The 25,773-nt window shown below is 50.3% G+C and overlaps 1 protein-coding gene across 1 annotated transcript; it reads right to left on the bottom strand.

Moving 5' to 3' along the window:
• Nucleotides 1–5,964: 5,964 nt before the first annotated feature.
• On the bottom strand, nucleotides 5,965–24,194 carry RFX5 (regulatory factor X5). Its single transcript, XM_032781235.2, has 10 exons — nucleotides 23,850–24,194; nucleotides 21,766–21,900; nucleotides 18,929–18,962; nucleotides 18,362–18,444; nucleotides 17,773–17,895; nucleotides 16,802–16,918; nucleotides 14,461–14,542; nucleotides 13,380–13,578; nucleotides 7,975–8,072; nucleotides 5,965–7,461 (listed from the first exon to the last, which is right to left on the bottom strand). Exons 2-10 carry the CDS (start codon nucleotides 21,882–21,884, stop codon nucleotides 6,184–6,186), a joined length of 2,133 nt encoding a protein of 710 aa, XP_032637126.1. The 5' UTR covers nucleotides 21,885–21,900; nucleotides 23,850–24,194; the 3' UTR covers nucleotides 5,965–6,183.
• Between the last annotated feature and the right edge of the window lie 1,579 nt (nucleotides 24,195–25,773).

The raw sequence follows: 25,773 nt of genomic DNA, 5'->3' as shown, positions 1-25,773 counted from the left end.
TGTGAGCAGTCTGGATCTGGAAGCACGAGCTTCCAGCAGAGCCCCTTGCTCTCACAGCTGCTCAGAAGTGTTCATGCAAAACCTTTGTGTTGTGTGGTGGGACTGGTGGGGCTGGGTGGGCGTGACGCGTCTCGTGGGTGAAATGAACAGAGCAAAGTGTGAGCTAGAGATCTGTGAGTGAGGGTGAGATCTGATAAGGAAGCATGTGCATGTGCACATGTGTGTTTGTTGTGTGCATCCATATGTCATGTATATGCATATGTGCACATAGAATCATAGAATCAAAAGGTTGGAAGGGACCTCATGAGGTCATCTAGTCAACCCCCTGCTAAAGGCAGGACCTTTTCCCTAAATAATCCAGCCAGGTGCGTCTAGCCGGACCTTAATAGCTCTAAAGATGGAGATTCTACGCCTCCCTAGGTAACCGCATTCCAATACTTCACACTCTCCTAGTCCAGAAAGTTTTTTCTAATATCCAGCCTCGATTCCGCAACTGCAACTTTCAAACCATTGCTCCTTGTTCTGCCCTCCCGTCACACTGAGAACAGCCTAGCTCCCTCCCTCCTTGGAGCAACACCTTTCAAAGTCAGTTGAAGGTTGCTATCAAATCCCCCTTAGTCTCTTCTGCAGCTAAATAAGCCTAGTTCCTTCGTCTCTCTTCTAAGTCATGTGCTCCCAGTCCTCTAATCATTTTGTTGCCCTCCGCTGGACTCTCTCCAATTGTTCCACGTCATTTTTGTAGTGTGGCGCCCAAAACTGGACACAATATCCAGTGCGCCTCACCAGCCCGAATAGGGGAATAACATCACTTCATCTGCTGGCACACTCCTGCTAATCTCCTACTAATACAGCCCAGTATGCTATTAGCCTTTTTGGCTACAAGAGCACACTGTAGGCTCATGTTCAACTTTCCATCTACCGTAACCCCAAGATCCTTTTCTTCAGCACTGCTACTTAGCCAAACAGTCCCCAGCCTGTAGCAGTGCATGGGGTTTTTCTGTCCTAAGTGCAGGACTTTGCACTTGTCTGCATGTATATGCATGTGTGCATGTACATGTATGGGTGCATGTATATGCATACGTGCATGTGCGTGAGCGTATGTCTATACATGTGTGTACGTGTGTTTGTGTGTGAGCATGTACATGCATGTGGGCATATATGCACTACCGCCAGCACCTTGTTCCTCACAGCAGAGTCAGAGGAGACCGCTGTATTGTACCCACTCACCTGTTCAAATCTGCTGTTCTAACACCAGGGAGAGCACGGCGCCCAGCTGTGGTGGTGGATCGACTCCAGAGCTGGTTCAGGGGCTTCTCTGGTCAATGATCAACATTCCCCTCCTGAACCCAAGAGCTCTCCCTGCACCGGAGCTGAGCAAACACCTTTGGCCCAACCCAGTCCCCAACTGGAAGAACCAGAAGAGCAGGAGATTGAGCTGCGTGTGTGGACATAGCAAAGTCAGGCAGGTTCCCCAAGTCACTCGGCCCACCTGGGCGTGGGCTGGATTTGGCCAATAGAGCTCCGAGCCTCCCTTTGCCCAGCTCAGCAACAAGGCTCCTGACCCTTCTCATGAGTAATTAGTGTTTGCAAAGTCCAGGGAAAGACCATTCCCGTTGGGCCTTTGAGGAAACTGAGGCACAAGGAGGCTGAGTGACTGAAGCCAAGGTCGCACAGCAGGTCAGTGTTAGACCTGGGACCAGGGCCCCAAAATCCTGATTCCCGGACACCAGCTCTAACACTAGACCCACTCATACTCTGCGGGGATGGGAGCTCTGGGGCAGGCTTGAGAGGCATCGGTAGGGCTGTGTGTGTGTAGCACAGGATTAGAATAGCAGGGGGTTGAGTTTGGGATTGAGGGGCATTGCCAGGGCTGTTGATGTGGGGAGAATGAAGGGCTGGAATGGTGGGCAAGGGCTGTGGGGCAGGACTGAGGGGAGTGTGTGTGTGTGTGTAGCCCAAGGCTTGGGTAACAGGGGGCTGTAGGTTAGGATTAAGGGGAACCAGCAAAGGTGTGTGGGGAGAACTGGGCTGGAAGTGCAGGAGATTTGGAGGTCAAGACCAAGCTGCATTAGCCGAGCTGTGCAGAAGGGTTTGGGAGAGCCGGGGGACCGGGGTGTGTGTGTGTGTGGGGGTGGGGGCGCGCTGCTGCTCTGCTCTGTGATGTGTCTGTCACAGCCTGGCAGATGCAGGGGCCCTCTGCAGAGGCCTGACAGTACTGAGCCCTCCCTGTGATTCAACTCCATTGCAAAGCTAATTCTGCACAGAGAGGAATCGCACTGTTAATTAAAGTCCGGGGGGCAGGGGGTATAAATTTAGAACCATGTGCTTTTTTCAACCCACAGCTGATCTCTCAGCCCTAGGTTGGAAACTGACTGTCACAAAGGACCAGAACTTTGAGCTGTTACAGGCGAGTCTCATCTTACGTGCATTTAACATGTGCTAATTCAGCTTTGCGGGGTCAGCAAAAACAGAGAAAAATAACAATTAATACTATACCTGTAGCGCGGGCGATTCCGCTCGCCATTACACTCAATGTAATTTTGACTATACGCGATTTTCGCTTTATGTGCTGACAGCAGAATGTAACCCCAGCATAAGATGAGACTCGCCTGTATAATGAAGTTGGCATCAGTCAGAAAACACGCTCTCTTAAAGTTCCACCAACACTATCCCTTCCCTACATCCATTTCCCAGTCCCCTACCTGTGGCATTCACACCCAGTCCCTTCCTCCTATCCCTGCGACAAAACAAAAGGCAATGAAATAGTTAATGCTGACATTTTAAGGGTTAGCCTTAGTATCAACAACCCTAAGGGGATTCACAACAGGAGGGGAAGTTCACACCTCTCCCAGCTCAGTCTGGCGGCAGTTTCAGGCAGACACTTGGGGAATCAGCTTCACTTGCTTCAAGTCCGGATGGTTATTGACATAATCTCACCTTTGCGCCTTAAAATCAAAGTTGAGATGCTCCAGATTGTGGCCATGTGGGCCACATAAATACAAAATGCAGGCTGGACCTGGTGCTGCTGTAAGGATTCCCAATCCTCAGACCCATCTGGGCCCCACAGAAAATGAGCTTCTAAGATTTATTGATTTGCAATTTTTTAAGAAACAAATATTGTGAGCCAGGAGCCGCTGTGTGTGGGAAAAGTTTTCCAGTTCGCCTCTAAATCCATGTCAGAGAAAGCAGCTCATAAACCCATAAAGGGCAAAAGATTGTAAACAATTTGGGTCTGTCTTTTTCTTCTGTATTTGTACAGCTCCTAGCGCCATGGGGTCCTGGTCCATGACTGGGGAGCTTGGGTGCTCGCATAATACACCTAATAAATCATACTACAGCTGTGGCTTTTACCATTTGCTGGCAGGAAGTGAGGATGGAAGCAAAGTGCAGCACTGACTTGTCTACATGGGGAGTTATTCTGGAATAAGAGTGTCCACACAGAGCATTAATCAGGAATAGTTAATCCGTTTTAAAGTCACACCCTACTTTAATTCTAATTAACTTTCATGTGTAACCAGACTCTGCAGGTTGTAGTGGTTACTCACTGTAATAACTACCTGGATTTTTTATCTTGCTAGTGTCCAGAGGAGGTTAATAAGGAAGCCTCTGCCCCAATCTAATAGCCTGAGGTTCTCTAGGAAACCCAGAGATGAGTGGTGAGACGGAGGGGAAAGCTCCATGGGAGAGGAAGTCACTCCGCTTGCTGGCTCCCCTGGGAACCGATTCTGGGCTCCCTGCTGTCCATAAGCATTTGTTTGTAGCTAATGCAACGCTGGAACGTGAATTCAAGGAATCACTTTTCATGCTTTTTTAGACCAAAACCTGGTTCTCAGATCCATAGGGGGAGCCTAACTCACCACTACTCTGCTCTCCTGCCTGGGTGAAGGCTGGAAGAACAGTTTCCAGTCATCGTCGTCACCCCCCCCCCTCCTTTCCCCCCATGCAGGACAGTATGGAGGATTTTATTCATGATGCAGACAAAACATCACTGTCACTGGTTTGGTGTAGCCCCCATGCTGGGGCTAGCGGGAAGTACTGGGGCACCAGATACCAAGCGCCCCTCTGCATGGCAATACTAGAGGTTGTCTAATGCATTTGGAGAACAATTGCTCAGCCAGCCCATCACTTAAATCTCCTGTGGAGCAATGAGACAGCTGGGGAGGGTGTATCAGACAGAGAGAATCCAAGAGGTTCCTCCTTATTCCTGCTGTTAGCTATGAGTGCAGGCCGCGTTGGCTGGTGGTGGAAATGCCAGCTGTTCATCTGTACTAGCGCTTCCCACTCTATGCAGCTGGGGAAGCTGCAACAGTGCTAGGGCAAAGCAAGGAGATAAATCAAATGCAAACACAGACAGGGCCTGGGTGGGCATGAAAGTCAGTGAAACAGGGACTTCAAGAGAGTGAACACTGAGCTAGTGAGAGGGGTGTAATCAGGTTTTTTTTTTCAGGGGTGAGGCCTATTTAACTCCAACAACTAACTAACAGCTTGGATACAGGACATCTTTGTTAATGAGCTAACATCCCAGGTCTTTCAGTTAAGGGAGAAACGTCCTCGCAAAACCCAGGCAGACTGGATTTGACATTCCTGATTTTCAATCCTAGGAACAAACAGGAGACATCTTCTCTATGCTCTTGTTCTGCACAACCAAGGGTTGTGGGCGATTCTCCATCACTGAGGCTTTTTAAATCAAGATTGGCTGTTTGTCTAGCAGACCTGCTCTGAGAATTAGTTTAGGGCCTGTGTTATCCAGGAGGTCAGCCTAGATGGTCACACACTGACCCCTTCTGGCCTTGGAATCCATTACAGACAACAGCAAGAGAGCCCAGTTTTGTAAAGGCCACCTCTCTTTGAGCCCTTTCAAGCAGAAATCTTTGCTCCCTAGTCCCAGGGTGGCTTAGATTCATAGATCCCAGGGCAAGAAGAGGCACAGGCCAGAGAACATCATGCATCCAGCTCATCACTTAGGTTAGTGATGCTCGTGGGCAGATCAAAACACAGACCAAAAGGGAGAAATTATAGGCGAGACGCATCACAACAAGGTCACCCAAAGCTTGAGCTTTAAAATCAAACCTGGATCAGCAGGAACACCAGCTTCCATCCTGTGGGGTGCTTAGCGCCTGCGAGCTGGGGCAAGCCAAGAGCACGCAGCCCTACATAGGAGAGGAGCAGCAGCGAAAACTCCCTCTAGATGCAAGACTGGCGGTGCGCACCAAAAGCCTGTGATTTCAGCCCTGATGTAACCGCAGCAGCCCAAGTGATGCTGTGTCGGGGCGAATGGCATTAACTCCAGGGGTTTGCTTTGGGGCAGTTACACCATTGGCCTGAAACCAGAGTATCCAAGAGCAGCGCGGTCCGCAGAGGACACCGTGAACACGATCTCTTGGGTTACTTCTACTCTGCACGCTTAACCCGAAACTGTGGGACCTGGGCTTGTGGAATTGGGCTGCATTTGAGCTGCCACACTGCACTGCAAACCTGGGTTTCCAATGGTTGGACCCGAGTCTCAGCCGTGCGAACGTGTCTGTACTGCACTGCACTGACCTTCTGACATGGGTCTGCGGTTCAAACTGCATCCCCACTGCAGAACGACAGGGCTCGGACCCAACTCACAGCAGGACTTAGATGCTGACCCAGCCCCCAGCAGGGTCCTGAGTGCTCGCTGACCCAAGTCACTGGTTTGGTGTGGACAGAAGGTGGGCTGGGGCTTAAACCCGAGTCGGAGCCTGGGCGCAGTGAGCAGTGTAGACACCCTTGCTGGCTGAGGCAGAGAGATGTTACCCAAGTCATTTCTTGACCTGAGGGCTTCCTACTCTCCAGCGGGATCACTTCCACCTCTGGGAGCAGCAGCCCTTTCCTCCCAGAGGAGGCAGCAGCGATGGTGCATTGGCCTGGCCTCCCAATGCAGCAAAACCAAATTGCTGGGCCAGAGGAAAGGTGACAGCTGCCGATCACAGACAAACCATGTGTGGCGATGACAGGCTTTATTTAATTGCATGGCAACAGGGAGGGTGGGGAGGAGGGGTGTTATTCTGCAGCCCTGGGAAGGGACAGAGGCAGTTAGCAAATGAATATCATTTTTAAATCTTCCCTGCAAGGCGTCTGGTTGCGGCAGAACACCAGCTCCTGGACGTGGGCAGAGGACAAGTTCGGCTTGCTGAGGCGTGGGCGCTGCACAGAGCGTGCTCAGGGGTGATCCGCTGCGGACTGGGGGCTGTGGAGCCTTTTGGAAGCAGGGCTGCGCTGGTGCCTAGCGGTTTTGTCCTCAGTAGCGCCAGCAGAGTGCAAACCCGCCGGCAGCGGCGACTCCTCCGATCCAGACGCATCGCCCTGCAAATCAGGAGAGCTCCCAGAATCGGACGGCTGAGCGTGGTCGTCGGGGGCAGAAGTCGCTGACAGCAGGAGCAAGGCTGGGCTTTTTTGCGGGCTCTCTGGTTTGGTGTCTCCCAAGGGAGAGCGGGGGTGAGGTCTCCCCTCCTGGGGGCCTTGAGATCCTGGTACAGAAGCCTTGCCTGGGTTCATCTGCACCTGCAAATCGTCCTCCAGCTCCAGCGTGCCAGCTTTCAGCTGGTTCTTACCACTGAACCGGCTGTCCTGGATGACGCTCACCTGGGAGGTGCCCGTGGCTCGGTCAGCGTCCAGCGAGCTGCCTCTGTTGTCAGCACCAGGCGATGCTCCCTTAGCCCGGCTGTCCTGGCCTCCCACACAGAGCCCTCCCGGGTCTCCGGGACACAGGCTGGGCGACCCTCCATTCCAGCCCGAGACGAACGAGCTCCGTGATGGGCTACCCTCATGGCCGGCATCGCCCCCTCCTCCAGTCTCAGGGGCACCCCCCTCCTCCGTGCCGCTGCATTTATCCGGCGAACTGGCCTCTGCCTCATCCAGCCTCTTCCGGGGCCGACCGCGCTTCCTCTTAATGGTGGCAGCCTCAGTGGGCGACTCCAGGGGGCGTTTGGCGCCTTTGGCTCCCTGTGCCTCCTGCTGGCTGCCGGCCAGCCCCTCGCTGCTTTTGGCAGGGCCATGCCTGTTGCTGCCGCCCCCGGCTGCGCTCTTGGGGTTGGCTGAAATTTCGGCCACAGGGATGCTCATGCTGGGCAGGATCATGTTGATCACCGGCACTGCCGCTTGCTGGCTGACCAGCCCAGCTGCCCCGTTCACGCCTGGTGCCAGGTTGATAGGTAGGGAGGAGGCGGTGCCCACTGACAGCGGCAGGGTGGCCATCTTGACCGTGCTCCCGATGGGCATGGCTGTGATCTTGGGCGCCAGGATGGGAGGGGAGGACCGCACGGCCTGGGCACCTGGTGGCATCAGTCTCTCATTGGCCTGGATGCGAGGCAGGAGGAAAGGCAGGCGAGCCACCAGGGCGTTGACTTGGGGGCTGCTCACCGGCTTGGGGGTCTCTGGGGTTTTCTTCCTCTCGGCTCGGGGCGGGACAGAGGGTTTTGAGTTATTCTCCTTTTTGTTCTGACAGGCAAAGACAGACTGACATTAGCAGCAGCAGAAGGGGCATTACCCCACACCCATACTGTGCCCATCTCCAGTGCCTCCACCAGACACCTACACCCGACTACTGCCACCCCAATTTTATAGGGGGAGACTGAGGCACAGAGAACTGACTTGGCAATGGCATGAATTCAGGGGCAGAGGTGTGAGAAGAACTCGGGAGTTCTGGCTCCCAGCCCCCCAGCTCTAACCCTAGTTTCTACACCCTTCCTAGATCTGAGGCTAGAATCCAGGGGGCCTGGCTCCCTGCTCCTTCTGATCTAACCCGACACCCGACTCTCTTCCCAGAGCTGGAGCTAGAACCCAGGAGCTCCCTGTACCCTCCTGCTCTAACCACTAGACATCACTCTTCCTTAGATTAATAGTAAGCCAAATTCCAAGAAGGGGCTGACCATACCAGCCTTTCAGCTCTTAGGGGAGGAGGGCCCTAGTCATGGTGGGAAGGTTTCTCCCCAGCACCCAACACTTTCCCACCTGAGCCTGGGTTTTGACAGTGCTGTCCGATGTTTCCAATCCGTTCTTCCTGGCAGTTTGTGACGGTCGAGTATCTCGGTGGATATTTTCGGAACTTTCTATAAACAAAACCAACCAAAAAAAACCATAAAATACATGGACCTGACTGTTCTTAAAAGAACACCCTCTTTCCATAAAAAAAAAAGTCCCTTCCCTTAAATTTTTAGTGCTTTGAGAGCCACTGATGAAAGGCCCTAGGGATTATTTATGATTATTATTATTCTTTATTTGGAAAAAATGCATTTACTTTCCGTCCTGGATATTATTTATTACTGTCACAGGCCAGAAAAGCCCCAGTCTGGTCTGTTTGACAGGTCTGTACAGGAGAGCTACTCTGGTTTCATTCTGGGTTTGTCTACACTTGAAACACTACAGCAGCAGTGCTTCAGAGTAAACACTACCTACATTAACAAGAGTGGTTCTCCCATCGTGGTAGGCAATCCACCTCCCCAACAGGCAGTAGCTAAGTCAACAGAAGAATTCTTCCGTCAACCTAGGTACTGCCTCTCGGGGGGATGGATGAACTACAGCGATGGGAGAACCCCTTTGAAGCGGTGAAGCAGAGCAGCTGCAGCGTTTTCATTGTAGACCTGGCCAAAGACTGGTGCAATCCCCTACTTCGGTTTCAGAGTGGGTTTATTCTGGTTCTACTTAAACCAGCTCCTGAGGGCTTGTCTCCACGTGAACGCGGCACCAGTATAACTTAAGACTGGTCTTTAAATGGACATTAAACCACCAAGCGGCTGCGTACAAGGCTATGCCAGAAAGTGGTGGGCCGAGTTTATTATTAAAGTTGCAGGTTTGGCTCGGGAACACCAAAACCAGAACCTCCCATGTCCAGCCCTGTTCCCCGCTCTACGCCCCACATCCAACCTCGCTCCCCCTACCCAGGGTCCCGGGGTGGGGGACATAATGGGGCCCTGGGACTCCCAGGGGCGACTGTAATACTCCTAATAAATGATCCTAGATAGTGCCTGTCTCAAAGACCTTATACAGATCATACAATAGAGATAATAAATAGGGGCGCACCGGTATTACCACATCAACATCAGGGCTTTGTGTTGCTTTAACTAAGCCGGCATGGTTACAGCGCTACTGCTGTTGGTTGGCCTAATCGAGGTGGGTGCTGTCTACACACAACAGCCGTGCCACCCTGGCACTGTTAGAACGGTGCAGCTTCTCCCCGTGAGTTATACTGGTGTAAACGGTCTGCAGAAGCACTAATGGAAACTGGGCAACTGACTTCAAATGCTCTCGCTAAGGGAATGTCCCACTGAGCTCTGCAGTGAGTCACAGCTGAAAGGATTAATCTCCGGTGATGCGGGGAGGGCTGCTAAGAGCACAGGAAACTGTGCCCGTGATTTCCCCAGGAGCAGCAGGACCCAGTGCTCTGTCACAGGGCGGCTGGCCCCTTTAAGGGAGATGGGTCCAGCCCCACCTGTCACATAATTAGCTCACCTCCGTAGGTCATGTGGCTAAATCAGGCTTCTGGGGTAGAGAAGAGGTAAGGAGGTGGAATGGGGAAACGCGGGGCTTTAAATTCTCATCTGACAAAACTAAGGGAACAATAGTCACTAAAAGGAAAATTGAATGAGATTATAAATTGGATCAATATGGGCCCCAAAGAAGCACAGTTAAAAGCTTCAAATTTTTAGAGGTGATATTTAGCAGCAAGCTCACACGGAAGGATCGTATTGAAAATATTAGAGAATCAGAATCAACCTACTTAAAGGTATTTCTGGAACTTCCCAGGGTGCAGAGCAGAAAGCAGCAGTAACACTGCACAGAACACTAATAAGACCAGTTACTCATTACAGTGCCAGCATTTCAGTTCGGCATCAAAAACCAATTTGAGAAGGCTTGACTCAATGCAGGCTCAGCAGACTGTAGCATACTGCATGTGGTGCCTTCATCACAACGCCACTGTGAACAGCGGATAGCTGTGGGTGAAATGCCCATTACTTTAAGAATGAAGCTTTTAGATGTAACCTTTGGGGCTGACATCATTGGAAACAGTGAAGAGATACACTAAGCTAATATATGATGAATGCTGGGAATTAAATGGTTGACGTGCAGAGCAAAAACTCAAAATGCCTCATGTAAGGAGGGTTAAAGCGTGGACAAAAGGATCCTGGCATAGAAAAAGACCCAGAAGAGGTTCAAATCTATAGCTTTGGCAAAATGCATTAACATTGGAAAATTATACCTTTGGAGGTAGATACAGAATTGTATAGTGAAACTGAAAAGGAATGTTACACGTGTAAGATACAGCAAATCAATACATCTGTGATAAATGGGGATGATACTGCCAAAAATGGATGCTGATAGCTCCAAAGATATGAGAACAGGAAGGGTGGGAACAGCACTCTGTGTTCCTGCATGTGGAATCAAGAAAGATGTAGCGTTATCAAACTTTGGGGCCGTTTCAAGGACTGAACGGGCAGTGAAAATGCTGGCCTTAAATTGGATCACAGATGTTCACCCAGCCACTGTGGTCCTCCTGTCTGATTCCTTATCAGGACTCCTGGCAATCAGAAACCACTCTTCGGATAGCAGCAATGCTCCATGTAATGAAACATAACCGTTAACCACAGAACTGATGAACCTGGGTGTAATCACAGTGATAGCACAGATCCCAACACACGAAGGGATGGTGGGCAATGACAGTGTGGCAAAAAATACCTGTAGCAGGGTGGTTACCCCGCTCCTGCCCTGAAGGGCTTAAAAACAGCCGTGTGAGGGGGCTGTGGCTGGGGAAAGCAGCTTTTAAGCTGGGCTGATTGGGGGAAGTGGCTGCAGCTGGAGCCGCAACCCAGACAGACTCAGCTGGCCCTATAAAGGCAGAGAAGTCAGGGGGCAGACAGTCTTCCTCTGCCTGTAGAGGGAGAAGGGCCTGGCTGCAGGGAGCTAGAGGCAGGGTACCTGAGTGGAGCAGGCCTGGGGAAAGGCAGAGGAGCTGCGGAGCTCCTGCCTGGAAAGCCCCAGGCTACGGCCTAGTATAAGGCAACAGGTACTGGGGGCTGCAGAGGGCAGCCCAGGGGTAGGCCAAGGCAGCAGGTCCAAACCCTCCTTGCCAGTGATGAGTGGCTGATACTGCAGTCTGCCCCAGGGCGTGGGGGCTAGACGATGACTGGCAGTAGCCTGATACTGAGGTGAAGTGGGGATAGTTGGTGGGGGTTCCTCTGGGAGGGGGAGACCCTAAGACTGAGGGGTTAGTGCCAGGGGGCAGCACCCAGTTAAAGGTGCACTGGGTCTGGGAAGGATGCGTGGGCCAGAGGACAAGCAGATCACCAGCCCGCAGAGGGCGCTCCAGACCTGGAATGAGCTAATTCCCAGAAGTCACCAGCAGGAGGCGCTGCAGGGGTGATTCCGCATGTCTACAATACCGTCAACCACAAGCAAGTTGATTTAGACACCCCTGTAAGTAAACTGGAGTTTAAAAATCTAATTAAAAACAAGTTAACGGCAGGAAATATGGGCCCAAAGAAACAAAGGGGAAAAGATGCTGTGAAAAGGTTGTCACAAAAAGGAGAGAGAAAAATTGTTCTTCTTAACCTCTGAGGGCAGGACAAGAAGCAACAGGCTTAAATTGCGGCAGGTTTAGGTTGGAAAAACTTCCTCACTATCAGGGCGGTTAAGCACTGGAATAAATTGCCTAGGGAGGTTGTGGAATTTCTGTCACTGGAGATTTTTAAGAACATTATCTAGACCATCCCTGACAGGGGCTTGTCTAATACTTAATCCTCCCCTGAGTGCTGGGGACTGGACTAGATACCTCTCAAGGTCCCTTCCAGTCCTATGATTCTATTTAATGCTCCCAAGAGTCGAAAATATTCATGTACTCCAAAGCCCTGAGAGAATGAGTGATGTGGCTCTAATTATAATTGTAACTGGTCATTGTGGCTCAAACAGTCATTTCTTTCTAATAAACAAACGTGAAGACAGTATAGGCAAGGTCCGGGAAAGAGGTGATCAACTCCTTTGGGAGTGCAGAGTGTACCACTGAAAGGGGATATAAGGAAAACTTTAAGTATCCAAACCTTTAAGTATCCAAATTTTCACTGCAACACCTAGTAAGAGCATTAGAAAAATGGAGACCTATTAAAAGCAACGCTGCGATTCTTAAAGGCCACTGGGGAAGGGGAAAGACTTGAATTATTTCTGGTGTCCAGTGCTTGGCCATCATAGGCCAGGGCTACCCTAAAAAGTTCTGTCAAGCCAGCTATATCACTTAGGGGTGTGAAAACACACCGCCGAGTGACACAGTGAAGCAGACCTGGCCCCTGGCAAAGATAGCGCTAGGTCGGTGGAAGGGTTCTTCCTCTCGTGGCGGTGGATTAACGTCAGCGACAAAAGAGCCCCTCCCATCGCTGTCGCAAGGGTCTGTGCTGAGGCGCATCAGCGGCGCAGCTGCTGTGGGTTAAGTGTAGACAGAGCTTTGGCAGAAAGCCTGTGAAGACTCGGAGGAAGGAGAAGGGTGAGTCAAAGGAGGAGTGGGGGCTGCATGAGCTGCTCTGAACGGAGTGACCCCACCAGATCCCAGCCAGAGAGCCCAGGAGTGCAGCTGCAGGAGCCTGGTAGGGAGACCAGAGAGCGAGTCTGCTGCTGACGCAGCGGGGACAGGACGGCTGGAGCTGAGACACAGGCTGGGGAGGGCCATGCTCCGAGGTGGCACTGAGGATCATTCCCATCAGCTGCTCAGCTGGTTGGCTCTTGCTCACATGCTCAGAGTCTAACCAATTGCTGCCATATGTGGAGTTGGGCAGAAATTCCCCCCAGGTCAGCATGGCAGAGACCCTGAGAGTTTCTGCCTCCCTCTGCAAGCACAAGGTGCTGGGAATCTCTCACTTAATTCTCTGCCATTGCAGAGGCCTCGGGCATTGGTGCACCAGGATCCTTCCCCTTCTCTGCCTGCGGCACAAAACAGTCTAGTCTCCTGCCAGCTGGGATACTTTGGTCTCACTCTGGTTGCTTTTGGGGTGCAGGTGCTGGGTGGGGTTGGTGGCCCGTGATACACAAGTGGTCAGGCTGGATGATCTCTATGCCTAAGAGCCCTGCGTTGCGGAGTGGGAGCCAGCTGGGAGGCTGGGGTGGAGGAGAGTTCTTGAGTTTCCTTGGGAATCTAAATAAACCCAGCCCCAAGAAGGGGTGTTAGGACATGCAGCCTTATGTCCGTTACTGGGGAGTGGATGAAGAGGAAACTAAGGCTGAAGCCAGTCTGGGTAGACAGGCCTGCAGCACCCTCAATAGCCCCAACCCTGCAATGAGCGCTGCACGGGGAAGTCCCAGTACTCCACCGATCCCCATGCTAGGCAATGGGGATCCCCGCCTGTGGGAGGAATCCCCCTTTTGAGTGCCTGACTCACCTGAGACCACCATGGCCATGACCAGGTCAGCGCGGTCAGAGCGCGAGCTGATGAGGTGCTGTTGGATGAGGAACTGAGCCACCTCCACGATGTTGTTGAAGGAGCGCTTGAGGATCTTCTCAGCCCAGTGGCAGGTCAGAGCGCAGGCCGCGTCCACCAGCTCGTCGTGATATGACTGCACCAGGTCTGTGAGCTCCGACTGCATCAGGGAGGGGAGAGAGGTCAGTGACTGGCACTGGGCCTTGTAGCGCTTCTGCTCTCCTCCCCGGGCACAGTCATCAGGCGCCTGAAATTCCCGGGGCGGTCCCGTCATATGCCCAGCGCTCCTGCCTGAATTTACAGAGGGCCATCATGATGGCAGCTCCCCCAGATGGGTTGCATTATATGCCAACGTACAAGAGCTGGGGGAAAGAATCGATTTTCTGGCAACAGATGCGCTGACATTTCCAAAAAGTCAAAATCAATCCATTTTGGGTCAAACAAAATGTCTGATTTTTGACCATTTTTAAAAGGTTAAGAAAATGATATTTTGAGAGGTCGTCGTTTCGAGCCAAAACACTAAAAGGTCAAATGTTTAACTTTTTTCTTAACTTTTTTTTTTAGGTTTTTTTCATTCAACTATTTGGCGGAACTGAGATGAATTCACACAATGGTTCCATGTTGCCAAATCTGCATTTTTTTACAATAACAACAAATGTTTTGGGTGAAGAGTTTTGCCGAGCAATATGTACAAACCTCTCTATACTCCTGCCAGCCCCAGACATGACAGGGGGACAAATACCCCAAAATTCCCAGTGCTCACTATAGGGAGACTATACAACCTTCCCACTACCCTCCTATAGCTGATGGAGCTCAGCTAGGACCTTCCCATGGCCAATGGCATGAAAGCAAAACAGACTCATCTCCAGAGCTAAAATTCAGAGCAGGTGTGTTAGGTAGCTAAGGCTGGGGCAGTGACACCGCAGAAATCGAATGAGACACCCCCTAACCATGGACGGCTTCAGAGCCCATGAGCACCAGGATGCCCCATTAAAACTCAAGAAGCCTTCACGCTAGGAGACCGTGCTTCTGGGGAACGTACAGTATCGGCAACTTTGAGGTCCAGGCTGGGCAGGGGTGGCATGCTGACCACTGTCTTCCTCCTGATCCCGCTGTAGCAATACGTTTGGCAAGGTTAAGGGATTTCAGTGGGAAGTTGGAAGGAACTAAATAAAGCTGCAAAAATGAGAAGTTAAAGCTTGAAAGAAGACAGTTTATCTTTAGTGTGACTCCTTCCACCTCCAATCAGAGATCTGGGACTCACAAATCCTCTTGCTTTTCACTGCCAATGCAATTTATATGTCACTGTGCTCCAGACTAGTTCGCTCTATTTCTCAGTTCCCATCAGCCAGCCCAGATCTGCTCGATGCCCACCGTGAGTGAAAGAGGAAAATAAACTGAACAAGAAGTAGGACTGAGTGGACTTGTATGCTCTAAAGTTTTACATTGTTTTGCTTTTGAGTGCAGTTATGTAACAAAAAAATCTACATTTCTAGATTGCACTACAGTATTGTATGAGGTGAACTGAAAAATACTATTTATTTTGTTTATCATTTTTTACAGTACAAATATTTGTAATAAAAATAATATAAAGGGAGCACTGTGCACTTTGTATTCTGTGTTGTAAATTTCAAATATCTGAAAATGCAGAAAAACATCTTAACGCTTTAATAAACTTCAACTGGTATTCTATCGTTTAACAGTGTGATTAAAACTGCAATTCATCACAACTAACTCTTTTTATCATGATTAATATTTGACTTAAATCGTGTGAGTTAACTGTGATTAATCAACAGCTCTACTTAAAATCTATCAGGGGTTTAAAGATACTACATTTCCTTTTGCATCAGCTTTCATTAGAGGATCCCAAAGTGTGTTCCAGAGTAACATTATTGCCAATCCCATATGTTCAACCATTATGAGTCAGACGCCCCCGCAAAAAATCACCAGATTTAAAAAAAAAAAATTGGTTCTTTTTTATTTGCCTTCTGGTTTTTGAGCCTTTAGGGTTTGCATTGACAAGCTTTTCTTTGCAACCATGAGAGCTAGAAACTTGGGGTGGGGGTTGTCATAAGAAAGCCAGGTTTCTCATGGAATCGCATGATTCTAAGAGCCGGGGCTTTAAGGCAGCTGCCAAATACCATGAGAGTTGGCAACATTGTTTTGCTAGATATCAGAGGGGTAGCCCTCTTAGTCTGTATCCAATGGACACAAATCAAACATCAGGAATGGTAACATACAAAAGCCAGTAGGAGAACACTTCAATCTCCCTGGACACTCAAGAGCAGATTTAAAAGTAGCCATCCTTCAACAAAAAACTTGAACAGCAGACTTCAGAGACAAACTGCAGACTTACAATTCATTTGCAAATGTAACACTATTAATTTGGGCTTAAATAGGGTCTGGGAGTGGTTGGCTCACTACAAAAGCAATTTTCCCTCTCTTGGTATTGATGCCTCCTCATCAGTTATTGGGAGTGGACCATATCAACCCTGACTGAATTGGCCTTGGATCTGTAATTTTCACTCCATGCATCTGAAGAAGTGGGGTTTTTACCCACAAAAGCTTATGCCCAAATAAATCTGTTAGTCTTTAAGGTGCCACCGGACTCCACGTTGTTTTTGTTTTGCTAGGACACTGGTTCTCAAACTGTGGGTCAGGACCCCAAAGTGGGTCGGGACCCCTTTGAATGGGATTGCCAGGGCTGGCTTAGACTTGCTGGGGGCCAGGGCTGAAGCCCGAGCCCCACGGCCTGGAGATGAAGCCAAAGCTCGAAGGCTTCATCCCTGGGTGGTGGGGCCCAGGTTGCAGGCCCCCTGCCTGGAGTTGAAGCCCTTGACCCTCAGTTTTGGCCCCCCTGCCTAGAACAGTTAGGCTCGGGCTTCGGCCCCCCACCAGGGGCTGTAGGGTTTGGGCGGGCTCAGGCTTCAGTCCCCTGTCCTGGATTCATTTTTGTTGTCAGAAGGGGGTCGCGGTGCAATGAAGTTTGAGAACCTCTGTGCTCTAGGATCCCACAGCACTTTGTTAATGAGAGCTGGGAACAGAACCCAGGAGTCCTGACATGCAGTTTCTTATTTCAGTCATTCAATACCACCCCCCTCCCAGATTCCTGTCTCCCAGCCCCCCTGCTCTAACCACTAGATGCCACTTCCCTGCCAGAGCTGGGAATACAATCCAGGAGTCCTGCTCCAACCACTCCATTTCCCTGTGGTGCTCCAAAAGGTAATGACCAATCAATTAAAAACAAATAATTCCCATTCATTCTTGTTCTTTAAACTTTAAAAGAAGCCAACCCCGTCCACTCAAAACTAAGCTGACATCATCCCTTTACTTGGGCTAGTTCTCTGAGGTGTAGACAGTGGTTATTTAGCATACAAGGATATTTCGATTGCCCTCGTCCTCCCAGTCTTCTGGCTTTGATGTTTGGGAAAATCTCCCGGATGATCTTCCCGAAGTTGGCGGCACTCAAAGGGCGACAACAGAGGTTATCACAGTATCGCCTGCCGGGTGAGACAGAGAGAGGGGTCAGAGGCAAGAGAGTTTCATCCCAAAGCCAAGGTCCGGCACTTGATACTACTGTCTTGGCCGTGCATTCAATTGCTTCCCTGTGGATTATCACCAGCAGTACCAAACACTGGGTGCTGGCACCTCTTCTAGTTAAGTCATATTACGTTTATCACAGAGGGTCTTTGTAAACTCAGCCTTCGCAAACTCAACGTGATCTGCTCCCTGTACAGAGGGAAATGACTCTCCACCACTGAATGCAGCCACCTCTGGGTGAAACGGCATTTTAACAGCTGCCCTATATAGCCTGATGCTACAATTCTGACTCAGGCAATGGATTTTTTGCCCACGTAAGAACAGCAGGGTGTGGTCCTATAATGAAGTGGAGGATAATATCTGAGCGTGTATCTGAAACACCACTGGGAATTAGTAATGCTGAGCATCACTAGCAGAGTTGGCATTTGGTCAGGATTATTTATTAGGTGTATTACGATACTGCCTAGGCATCCCACTCATGGAGCAGAAAGGATCCCATTGCAACAGGCGCTGTACAGTATTTATTAGGTATATTATGGTAGCACTTACGAACCCCAGTCATGGACCAGCGCTAGACATTGTACATTCGCAGAACAAAGAGACAGTCCCAGCCCCAAGGAGCTGGTAGTCCAGGGTGTTATGGGTACAAACTGACGATGAATGAACTGAGGCTGGAAATCAAAGGCCTTCCTTGGAGGCCTCCCAGTCAAGCACTGATGCAGCCAGTCCCTGCTTAGTCTGCAAGATCCAGAGGGCTGGCGACGCAAGGCCGCTGGCTGCACTGGCTCCCGCTGGGCCCTGTGCGCACACTCACTTGTATGTGTCGTAGACATCCTGCTTGGGCAGGCAGGTGTCCGTGTGTTCCTCCAGGTGATTCCGGATCCAGTTGCACGCATGCATGTGCTCAGCAGTGCTCAGGGAGCTCAGGTCCAGGCTGCTGCTCCCAAGGAGTAAGCAGACATGATCAAATTAGAGACAACATTAATTAGCACAGAGATAGCATCAGTAGGGGGAGACCGAGAGGGTTTGCCAGGCCAGGCCTCTCTGTAGCAACTTTCAGAGGATCATAGGCATTATTTGGAGACTCCCTCCCTCCCATACCCATGAGGCTGGGAAGCAATATAAAACAGGTGGGAGGGTAATACATGGGAAAACTGAGTTACAGTGAATCAGTGGCATCAGCTTGAAGAGAACCCAGTCATGCTGCTTAAATCACCAGGCCATGATCCCTCCAAGAACCGGCAATGGACCCCCAGGGTCCAACTGCCCAGAACTTTTGCACTCCCTTCACAGAACTGGCAACAGCCCCCAGGAATCCTGATCTCCAATCTCCTCCTGCGCTAACCACTGAACAGCTCTGTAGTGAAAGACAAGGCACAATGGTACCTTGGTCTGTTCCCTACCTTTTTTCCCCAGAGCTCGGACCGGATGGCAGCTGTAGGTACAGGTAGAGTTTATCGTTGTCTGAAAATTTCTGCACATCTTGCTATTGTCAGCAGGGACATGGGACAGAAGGGACAAAATGGTTAGAGACTCAAAGGAGGCGGCAAAACAGCTGGATGTTAAATTACTTTACTAATTGCAATGACTAAAAAGACATCTTAGCAGATATGATTCTATGACCAATAATTATGTTTGCTGCTGTGCAAGGCAAGATAAATAAAATCTTATGCATCAGGCCATGACTTGACCAATGAAGGGGTCAGGAAGGAGGGCTGCCTGAGGGAGGATGGTCTGACTTGCTCTGAAACATCGTGCATTGCTGACTGCTTCTCCTAGAGATCGGATCCTGGACTGACTGAACCACTGAATGGATCCATTACGGCAGGATTAGGTAGAATCCTGAGCCAGTACGATGAGGCAGAACAGCATGGGATGTTGTCATTGAGATAAGATCCATGACATCCACTTGCGCCGGTCTCTACGCTACAGGGCTCTTAAGCAATGTAAGAGCTGCTCAAGACACTCACCAGAATGCTGTCCACTTTGTTCTGCACAGATTTGCTGTTAAAAACAGGAGAAAAAATAAAGTGTCAGTCACGTTATGAAGCTGCAGAGCACGGACTGCGCGGCACTCCCTGTGCTAAGCAGAACCACGGGGATGGAAAACACCTCTTGGGTGCCCAGCCAAATCTCCCTGCTGCCTCCAGTACACTGGAGTCAAAGTACAGCCTCTGTGCATAACAGAGAAAGCTTTCATGTGCAGCAGCTGCTGTAACATAACGTCTTCTCTGTCAGCAGCTGCTTCTATCTCCATCCCACAGATCCATTTCCCCATCAAAGATGCATCTGCTTAAGGATTAAAAAACTAGGAAATTAACAGGCAAAAAGGTTTGTTGGGAAATGTTTAGGCTTGCTACACACACAGCCTTCCTGACTCAAACCCACAGGAGCAATGAAATGTGGAGTCACCTAACAATACATCCCCTCTATTCCTCCACCCATAGGCATAATCCTTCCCTTGCCACAACTACCATCCACCGTAACCCACCCCTCTTAACACTGCCCTGCTCACACCAGCAGGGACAGCTTAAGGCACGGGCAAACTGGGTATGTGCCCGGGGTCCCCAGCGGAAAGGGGACCCGGCAGTGATGTGTAACAAAAGATCTAGTCTATGATGAATATTGACTCTGGAGTGATTCAGGAAACGGGATTTTCAGGGGTCAGTTGTCGCTTTGCTGCCTGCCGACGTTTCTAAATCAGCAGACCACATTCAGCACTTTTTCTGTGACCGCTACATCGTGTTTTCGTTCCCAATAACATTTTACATACAAGAATTACTATTTATTTTCTACTGTAATGTGATAGGGTTCCCCCCGCCCCCGCCCAAGATACACTGTGCCCAAGGGGCTCTGAAGTCATTAAGATGGCCCTGCACACTAGGGGTGTGAGCCTTCTGTCACCCCCTTTACCAAACTGCCCTTCCCCAACACACCACCACTCACAGAGTCACAGGGTCTGGGCTATGGCTCTCGTGTTCCCTCTTTATCTCCCCAGCTCCACGCTCCTGAGTCCCTCCAAAAGGGTCGCCCTTCCTCCAGTCACCTGTCACCTTGTTCCTGACACCCCTGGTCTAGCCTGTGGGGGTTTCCTGCCGTTAGGTGTTGAGTCCTGAGGGCATCGCTTTGTCTTGCTGGACACACTGTTGACTTGGGTTGGTTTGAGTCAGTTCTTTACTGACTCGATTCATTCCCCCACGCACAGCGAGGTGACGCGCACCCCTCCTGCCCTGTTCCAGGAGCAGGGTTAAACCACTGAGCAACAAGAGGAAACTGAGGCATACCTAGGATTCATAAAAATATCACAGAAACTAACCACTGTGTCACACCTCTGCACCAAACACTCACAACGAATACCGTCAGGAGGTGATAATTTGGTAATCAGAGTCCAAGGTCTGTGTATCTGTCTGTGTATCGCTCTGAAGCCTAGAATGTTGGCTGAGTCAGCTTCACCAAACCACCACAGGCCCAGAATCTACTGAGGACCACTGAGTCGGTGTGAAGCGACGGACACAGCTACGAACATGGCTGAACAGCTCTTTTTGTTCAGCATATCACCAGGTTGAATCATTGCCGGGTTTCACGGCCTGTAACCTTCCAATTTTTTAAGTTGTCAGCCACTTTCGGGTCTGTTTGTTTTTACTCTTCAGGAACTACTACATCCATATGGAGGGGATGGTATGATGGGATAGCCTAATTTTGGCAATTGATCTTTGATTATCAGCAGGTAAGTATGCCCAATGGTCTGTGATGGGATGTTAGATGGGGTGGGATCTGAGTTACTACGGAGAATTCTTTCCTGGGTGCTGGCTGGTGAGTCTTTGCCCACATGCTCAGGGTTTAGCTGATCGCCATATTTGGGGTTGGGAAGGAATTTTCCTCCAGGGCAGATTGGCAGAGGCCCTGGAGGTTTTTCGCCTTCCTCTGCAGCGTGGGGCACAGGTCACTTGCTGGAAGATTCTCTGCAGCTTGAGGTCTTCAAACCACAATTTGGGGACTTCAATAACTCAGACATAGGTTAGGAGTTTGTTACAATAGTGGGTGGGTGAGATTCTGTGGTCTGCGCTGTGCAGGAGGTCAGACTAGATGATCATAATGGTCCCTTCTGACCTTAAAGTCTATGAGTCTATATGACAATGCGGGCTTTCACCTAGCAAATAACACTGATTTGTTTTTATATAGTGCTTTTCATCCATCGATCTCCAAGCACTTTACAAAGGAGGCCAGCGTGAAGGAGAGGAGGCTATGTCAGGGCAGAGTTAAGGTTACCATGTGCGGGCTGGGGTAGCGGTAAGGGAAAGCAACGCATCTGTGGGTGGGGCATGTAGGGCCATGTGGCTTAACTGTTTCATTTCCTTGCTCATGTGGGTTTTAGTCAGGCATGTTGCATGTGGACAGCAACCCTAACTGCTTCACAGCAAAACACTTTGCCTGTTAATATTTAAAGGCCTGGAGCATCATTTACATCTAACTGCGAGCCAGATGTGGGATCAGGAAGGAATTTTCTCCCAGGCCAGATTAGCAGGGACGTTGTGGGGTGGGTGTCCCTGTGAGCTGCAATACTTTGGTCTCGTTTCAGTTGTAGGGTTTAGCGTGCGGGTGCTGCAGTTGGCCTGTACTAATCAATCACACATAGCACCAAGCACCATGAGATCCTGACACACCCACAATTCAAAGAGATAACAACCCCCCCAAGGTGCGGAGCAATGCAATGCCTCTGGGGCTGGGCAGCCAGCCCCTTTCACCACTGCTAAGAAAACAACTAAGATGCAGCCATAGAAAAGCGAGAGGGAGATGCTGCCCTTACGAGATGGTGCTCTTCAGTTTCTGCAGCAGGGTGCTGGGCTCTGTGGCATCCCCTCGGGAGTTTCCAGACTGCGAGCTTCCCTTTTTAGAGACCTTGGGACCAGCTTTGTCGTCAGCCATGACATTCAGCGACTGCCTAAAAGACAAGAGCCGTGAAAATGCAGCCCAGAACAGATCGCCTTGTGGCAGACGGCCACCCGACCGGTGCAGAAGTGCCATCTGTTATTACACACGAGTGCTCGGCCCCTTTTCCCTGCTGCTTGGGGAGAAATTGACAGCTTAGGGTGAGTCAGGTGTCACTGCCGAGGCAGAGGTCCGAAGGGAGAGTGGCAGTGTCCTGTGTTTGTGCAGCACCTCACACCTTGTGTGCAACTGGGGCTTGTCGATGCTGTCACAATATAGGGAGTCATTTTGCAAATAAATAAATGAGTGAAAATACAATTCACACTTGTAAGGCTGGTTAGGAGAGCTGGGAGCAAAGGCTGATGCCATCTAAGTTGGGGCCCAACTCTAGGGCCCCCATATCTGCATTTAGGCACCCAAATAAGGTATTAAGCACCCTCAATGCCCACCAACTTGAACAGAGCAGCTAGAGGGTTGCACTGCGGGATCGGGGCCAAGGAGAGGAGGTATGAGGGAAAGAGAATCTCACTGAAAGTATGAAAGGGAATTTTGGCTTCTAGTTCTGAAAGGAGAGTAGCACAGACAGACATGAAAGGCAGAGGCGCTCCCGCATGGAGACAGAGCTCTGCCTGGAAAGAGTTCCCTACCCTTGAATGAATGCAATAACCCCTGCTGGAATTTGACACCGGGGCCCAGATTCTTGCAAAAAGTGCCATGTGGTCATTAAAGACCCCAAGCAGTTAGGATCTCTCCCCTCCACACACACACCTTTCCTGGTAGGCCCCCACCCTGGAATCGCGTCTGTGGGCTTAGAACTCAATTGCAGGATTGTAAACCATTCCTATGAGTTTGTACAGCACCTAACACAATTGCTGACTGAGGCTACTGGACACTATCGCAATATGAAAATAATCAAAGGTAAAAAAATCAATGTCAGTAATACTGATATAGAACTTGAGCTGAGCGCACTGAAGAAATAACATTTTCTTATGTCAAGTGATTTTTCCAAGGTCGCCCAGCAAGTTGGTGGGTGTCAGAGCTGGGAACAGACCACTGCAGTCCCAGTGCCTAGGTCCCCTGTTCTGACCACTACACTGCACTCCCTCCTAGGGCCAGGATTTGAACCCGGGAGTCCTGACACTCAGCCCCAGCTCTGACTACCTCCGCCAGGCAGCGTTTCTCTTCTTGTCCTATTTCCCTTAAAAAAATATAAACAAAAAAAAATCAAATTAAATTAGCAAGACCAAAAGGTTTTTGCTGAGTTTTTCCCATTTAATGGCGAAAGTGAGTTTTCAGCAGAGCTCAAGGAGGCTCCATTAATAACCCTGCATTCAACAGAAGACTGAGGCTAATTTAATTATTAGTTTATACAAGAAATGTGCATGCAATGCTACAATTCTGCAAACCTCAGCTCTGGAGCAGCCTGCTTAGTTACAGACCCTGTATGGATACTTCCTTCTTCAGGGATAGGTGCTACTACTGAGAGGAAATCAATTAATGCCTGGAATGCCCCAAGGGGGAGTGTGGGGGGAATCCCACGAAGAGGGAGATTTAAATATCTGCAGGCGGACTGGGAGCCGCAGCTTCAGACCTGCCAATCCGCGCTCTGCCCAGGCTCGGGAAATCTCCCTCCTCCTGTCTCAATTTTTATTTTGCAACATGTGTTTCCAGATCTCATCACTGATTTTCAAGGGGCGGAGGGGGGGGGGGGGCGCTGAAATTTCGCACATCCACGCGGTCACAAGGTCTGACAGCAGAGCAATACCCAAACAGCCGGGCCCAGCCAAGACTATTATGTTCGGTTGGAAAAAAGCAGCTTCTTGTGCGCCTTTTAATTTATGATTTTGCAAGACCGATTTCCTCTCTCTGGAAGCGAGCGGCACTTTGTAACCCCCCCGCGCCCCCAGCCTGGGCTAGGTTGCACAGCAGAGAGAGACTGGGAACAAAACAAAAGCCACTCACCTACTCTCAGATCTCAGGGTCAAACAACCCCCCTCTAGAGCGAGTCAAACGGCCCAAGGTGCGTTTGCAGGGCTGGAGAAGCAGGAACACACCCCGGCCGCTCAGTCCGCTGCCAACCTGCCCCTTCTGCGCCCGATGCGCTGCCCCGTCTTGCCAGAGCCCCCCTGCAACATGTTTCAAGCCCCTGGCTGCCCTCCCTGCATCGCCAGCCGCTCTGGGTCGCTTCCCCCTCCCCGCCAAGCACCCAGCACAGGCACGTGCCACTGCAAAACAGAAAAGGAAAGTACCCAAGCCCCAATTACTCCCGCGGGGGGGGAGTGGGAAAAAACTCCAAAACCCACCCCCAAAATCCCCTGATTGCCGCCTGGTTTTTCTGATTGGCTCACACCCCTTTGATCTGCCTGGAAACTTTGGTCTTTCATTAATATGATTGGCCTTGGCTGGGTTTTCTACCCGGATACAAATCGGATGTGTCTGTTGATTGGCCGGCTGGATTTCAAGTCTGCCTAGTAACAAGCTGCGGTTTGGGAAAGGCAGGGGCGGGTGGAGGAGGAAGCTGGGAGGGAAAGTTGCAGTGCAGGCCTGTGGGAAGGTTTGGTCACAGGGCGAGTTGCGGGGGTCACAGCAGAAAGGGCTGATCCCTGTACCCTGGCAGAGAGCCTGTATGCAAAGCTATGCGCTGACACCACCCCATCCCTCACTATAAAGCAGGTCTCTCTGATCCTGCTGGCAATCCCTGACCTGCCACGTACAGCACCATGTAGCCAGACCCGACGTTATCTGGAGTTGTTTTTAAAGCCCCAGGTCCTGGAGGCATGTGATTAGTGGAGCCACTCAGCTTTTGTTCCATCTCTAGCTCTCCTGGTTGCAGAGGAAGGCATGCAACCGTGTCCAGAGTGCACCCTAAAAGCTCAGAAAGCAGCAGATGAGTAAAGCAAGGCCCAAATGTATTATTTTTAAAAAAAATGTTGTTTTTACACTAATGTCATTATTTTTGGAGGCCTGACTCAGGATTTTTGAAGGCTGGGGGTGAGGGGTGGGGAGTGGTACAAAAAAATACATCAGAACCCTCCCCCCATAATGATGAGGATTTTTTTAATTGTGATTTTTAAGACAAAGCGTAGGTGAGGTTCTGCCTGCCTTGTGGGGTTGTGTCTGTCTGTTTCTGGCCTTTAGACATCAAGAGTTTCTATCAAAATACAAGGGCCATGCTTTGTTTCAACACTGCAAGCAGCAAGCCTCACGTAGTCATGTGACTCTGGGAGCAGGTGCTTCAAGAAAAACACCATGGATCACAAGCACTGGCAACTGTGCAAAGCAAGTGCTGCTAGGCTGCAAGGACCAGCATTTTACAGCCACTTTGTGCTGCTGTGCTTGGGTGCTTCAGGGTGGGAGCACCCACAGAAAAAAAAATGAGTGCTTAGCATCCACTGGCAGCCCTGCCAATCAGCTCCTCCCCCACCCTTCCAGCACCTCCTGCCCGCCATGATCAGCTGTTCAGCGGCATGCAGCAGGCTCTGGGGGGAAGCGGTGGAGTGAGGGTCGAACACCTGTTGTGAACTCAGGAAAATGGCACCTCTGCTGGTGCGAATAGCTCCCTAAATGGATGTGATAGCAGGGCAGCAGTCCCAAGCAAGGTCAGTCCTGTGGTCATGGACTGCAAACAGAGAAGTTAGATAAAATCATATATATATATATCTCTCTTTGCTGGACGGTTGCATTGTAACACAACTTTGTTTCTTGGTATTCAGAACCCTGACAGACAAGAATCAAAAACAGAAAGAGACAAGGCAAGCTGATCCTTAAAAAAACCCCACCCCACTTTATCGTAGGCTGTCTGTCTGCAGAACTGACTCTGATCACATGCTTCCCAACAGAGCCCCCTGGCCTGCAAGCAGGACCAGGAAAACCCTTAGAATGTAAG

This window comes from Chelonoidis abingdonii, chromosome 11, assembly GCF_003597395.2.
Source record: "Chelonoidis abingdonii isolate Lonesome George chromosome 11, CheloAbing_2.0, whole genome shotgun sequence".
Lineage (NCBI taxonomy): Eukaryota > Metazoa > Chordata > Testudines > Testudinidae > Chelonoidis > Chelonoidis abingdonii.
This window is presented reverse-complemented; position numbering and strand designations above follow the sequence as displayed.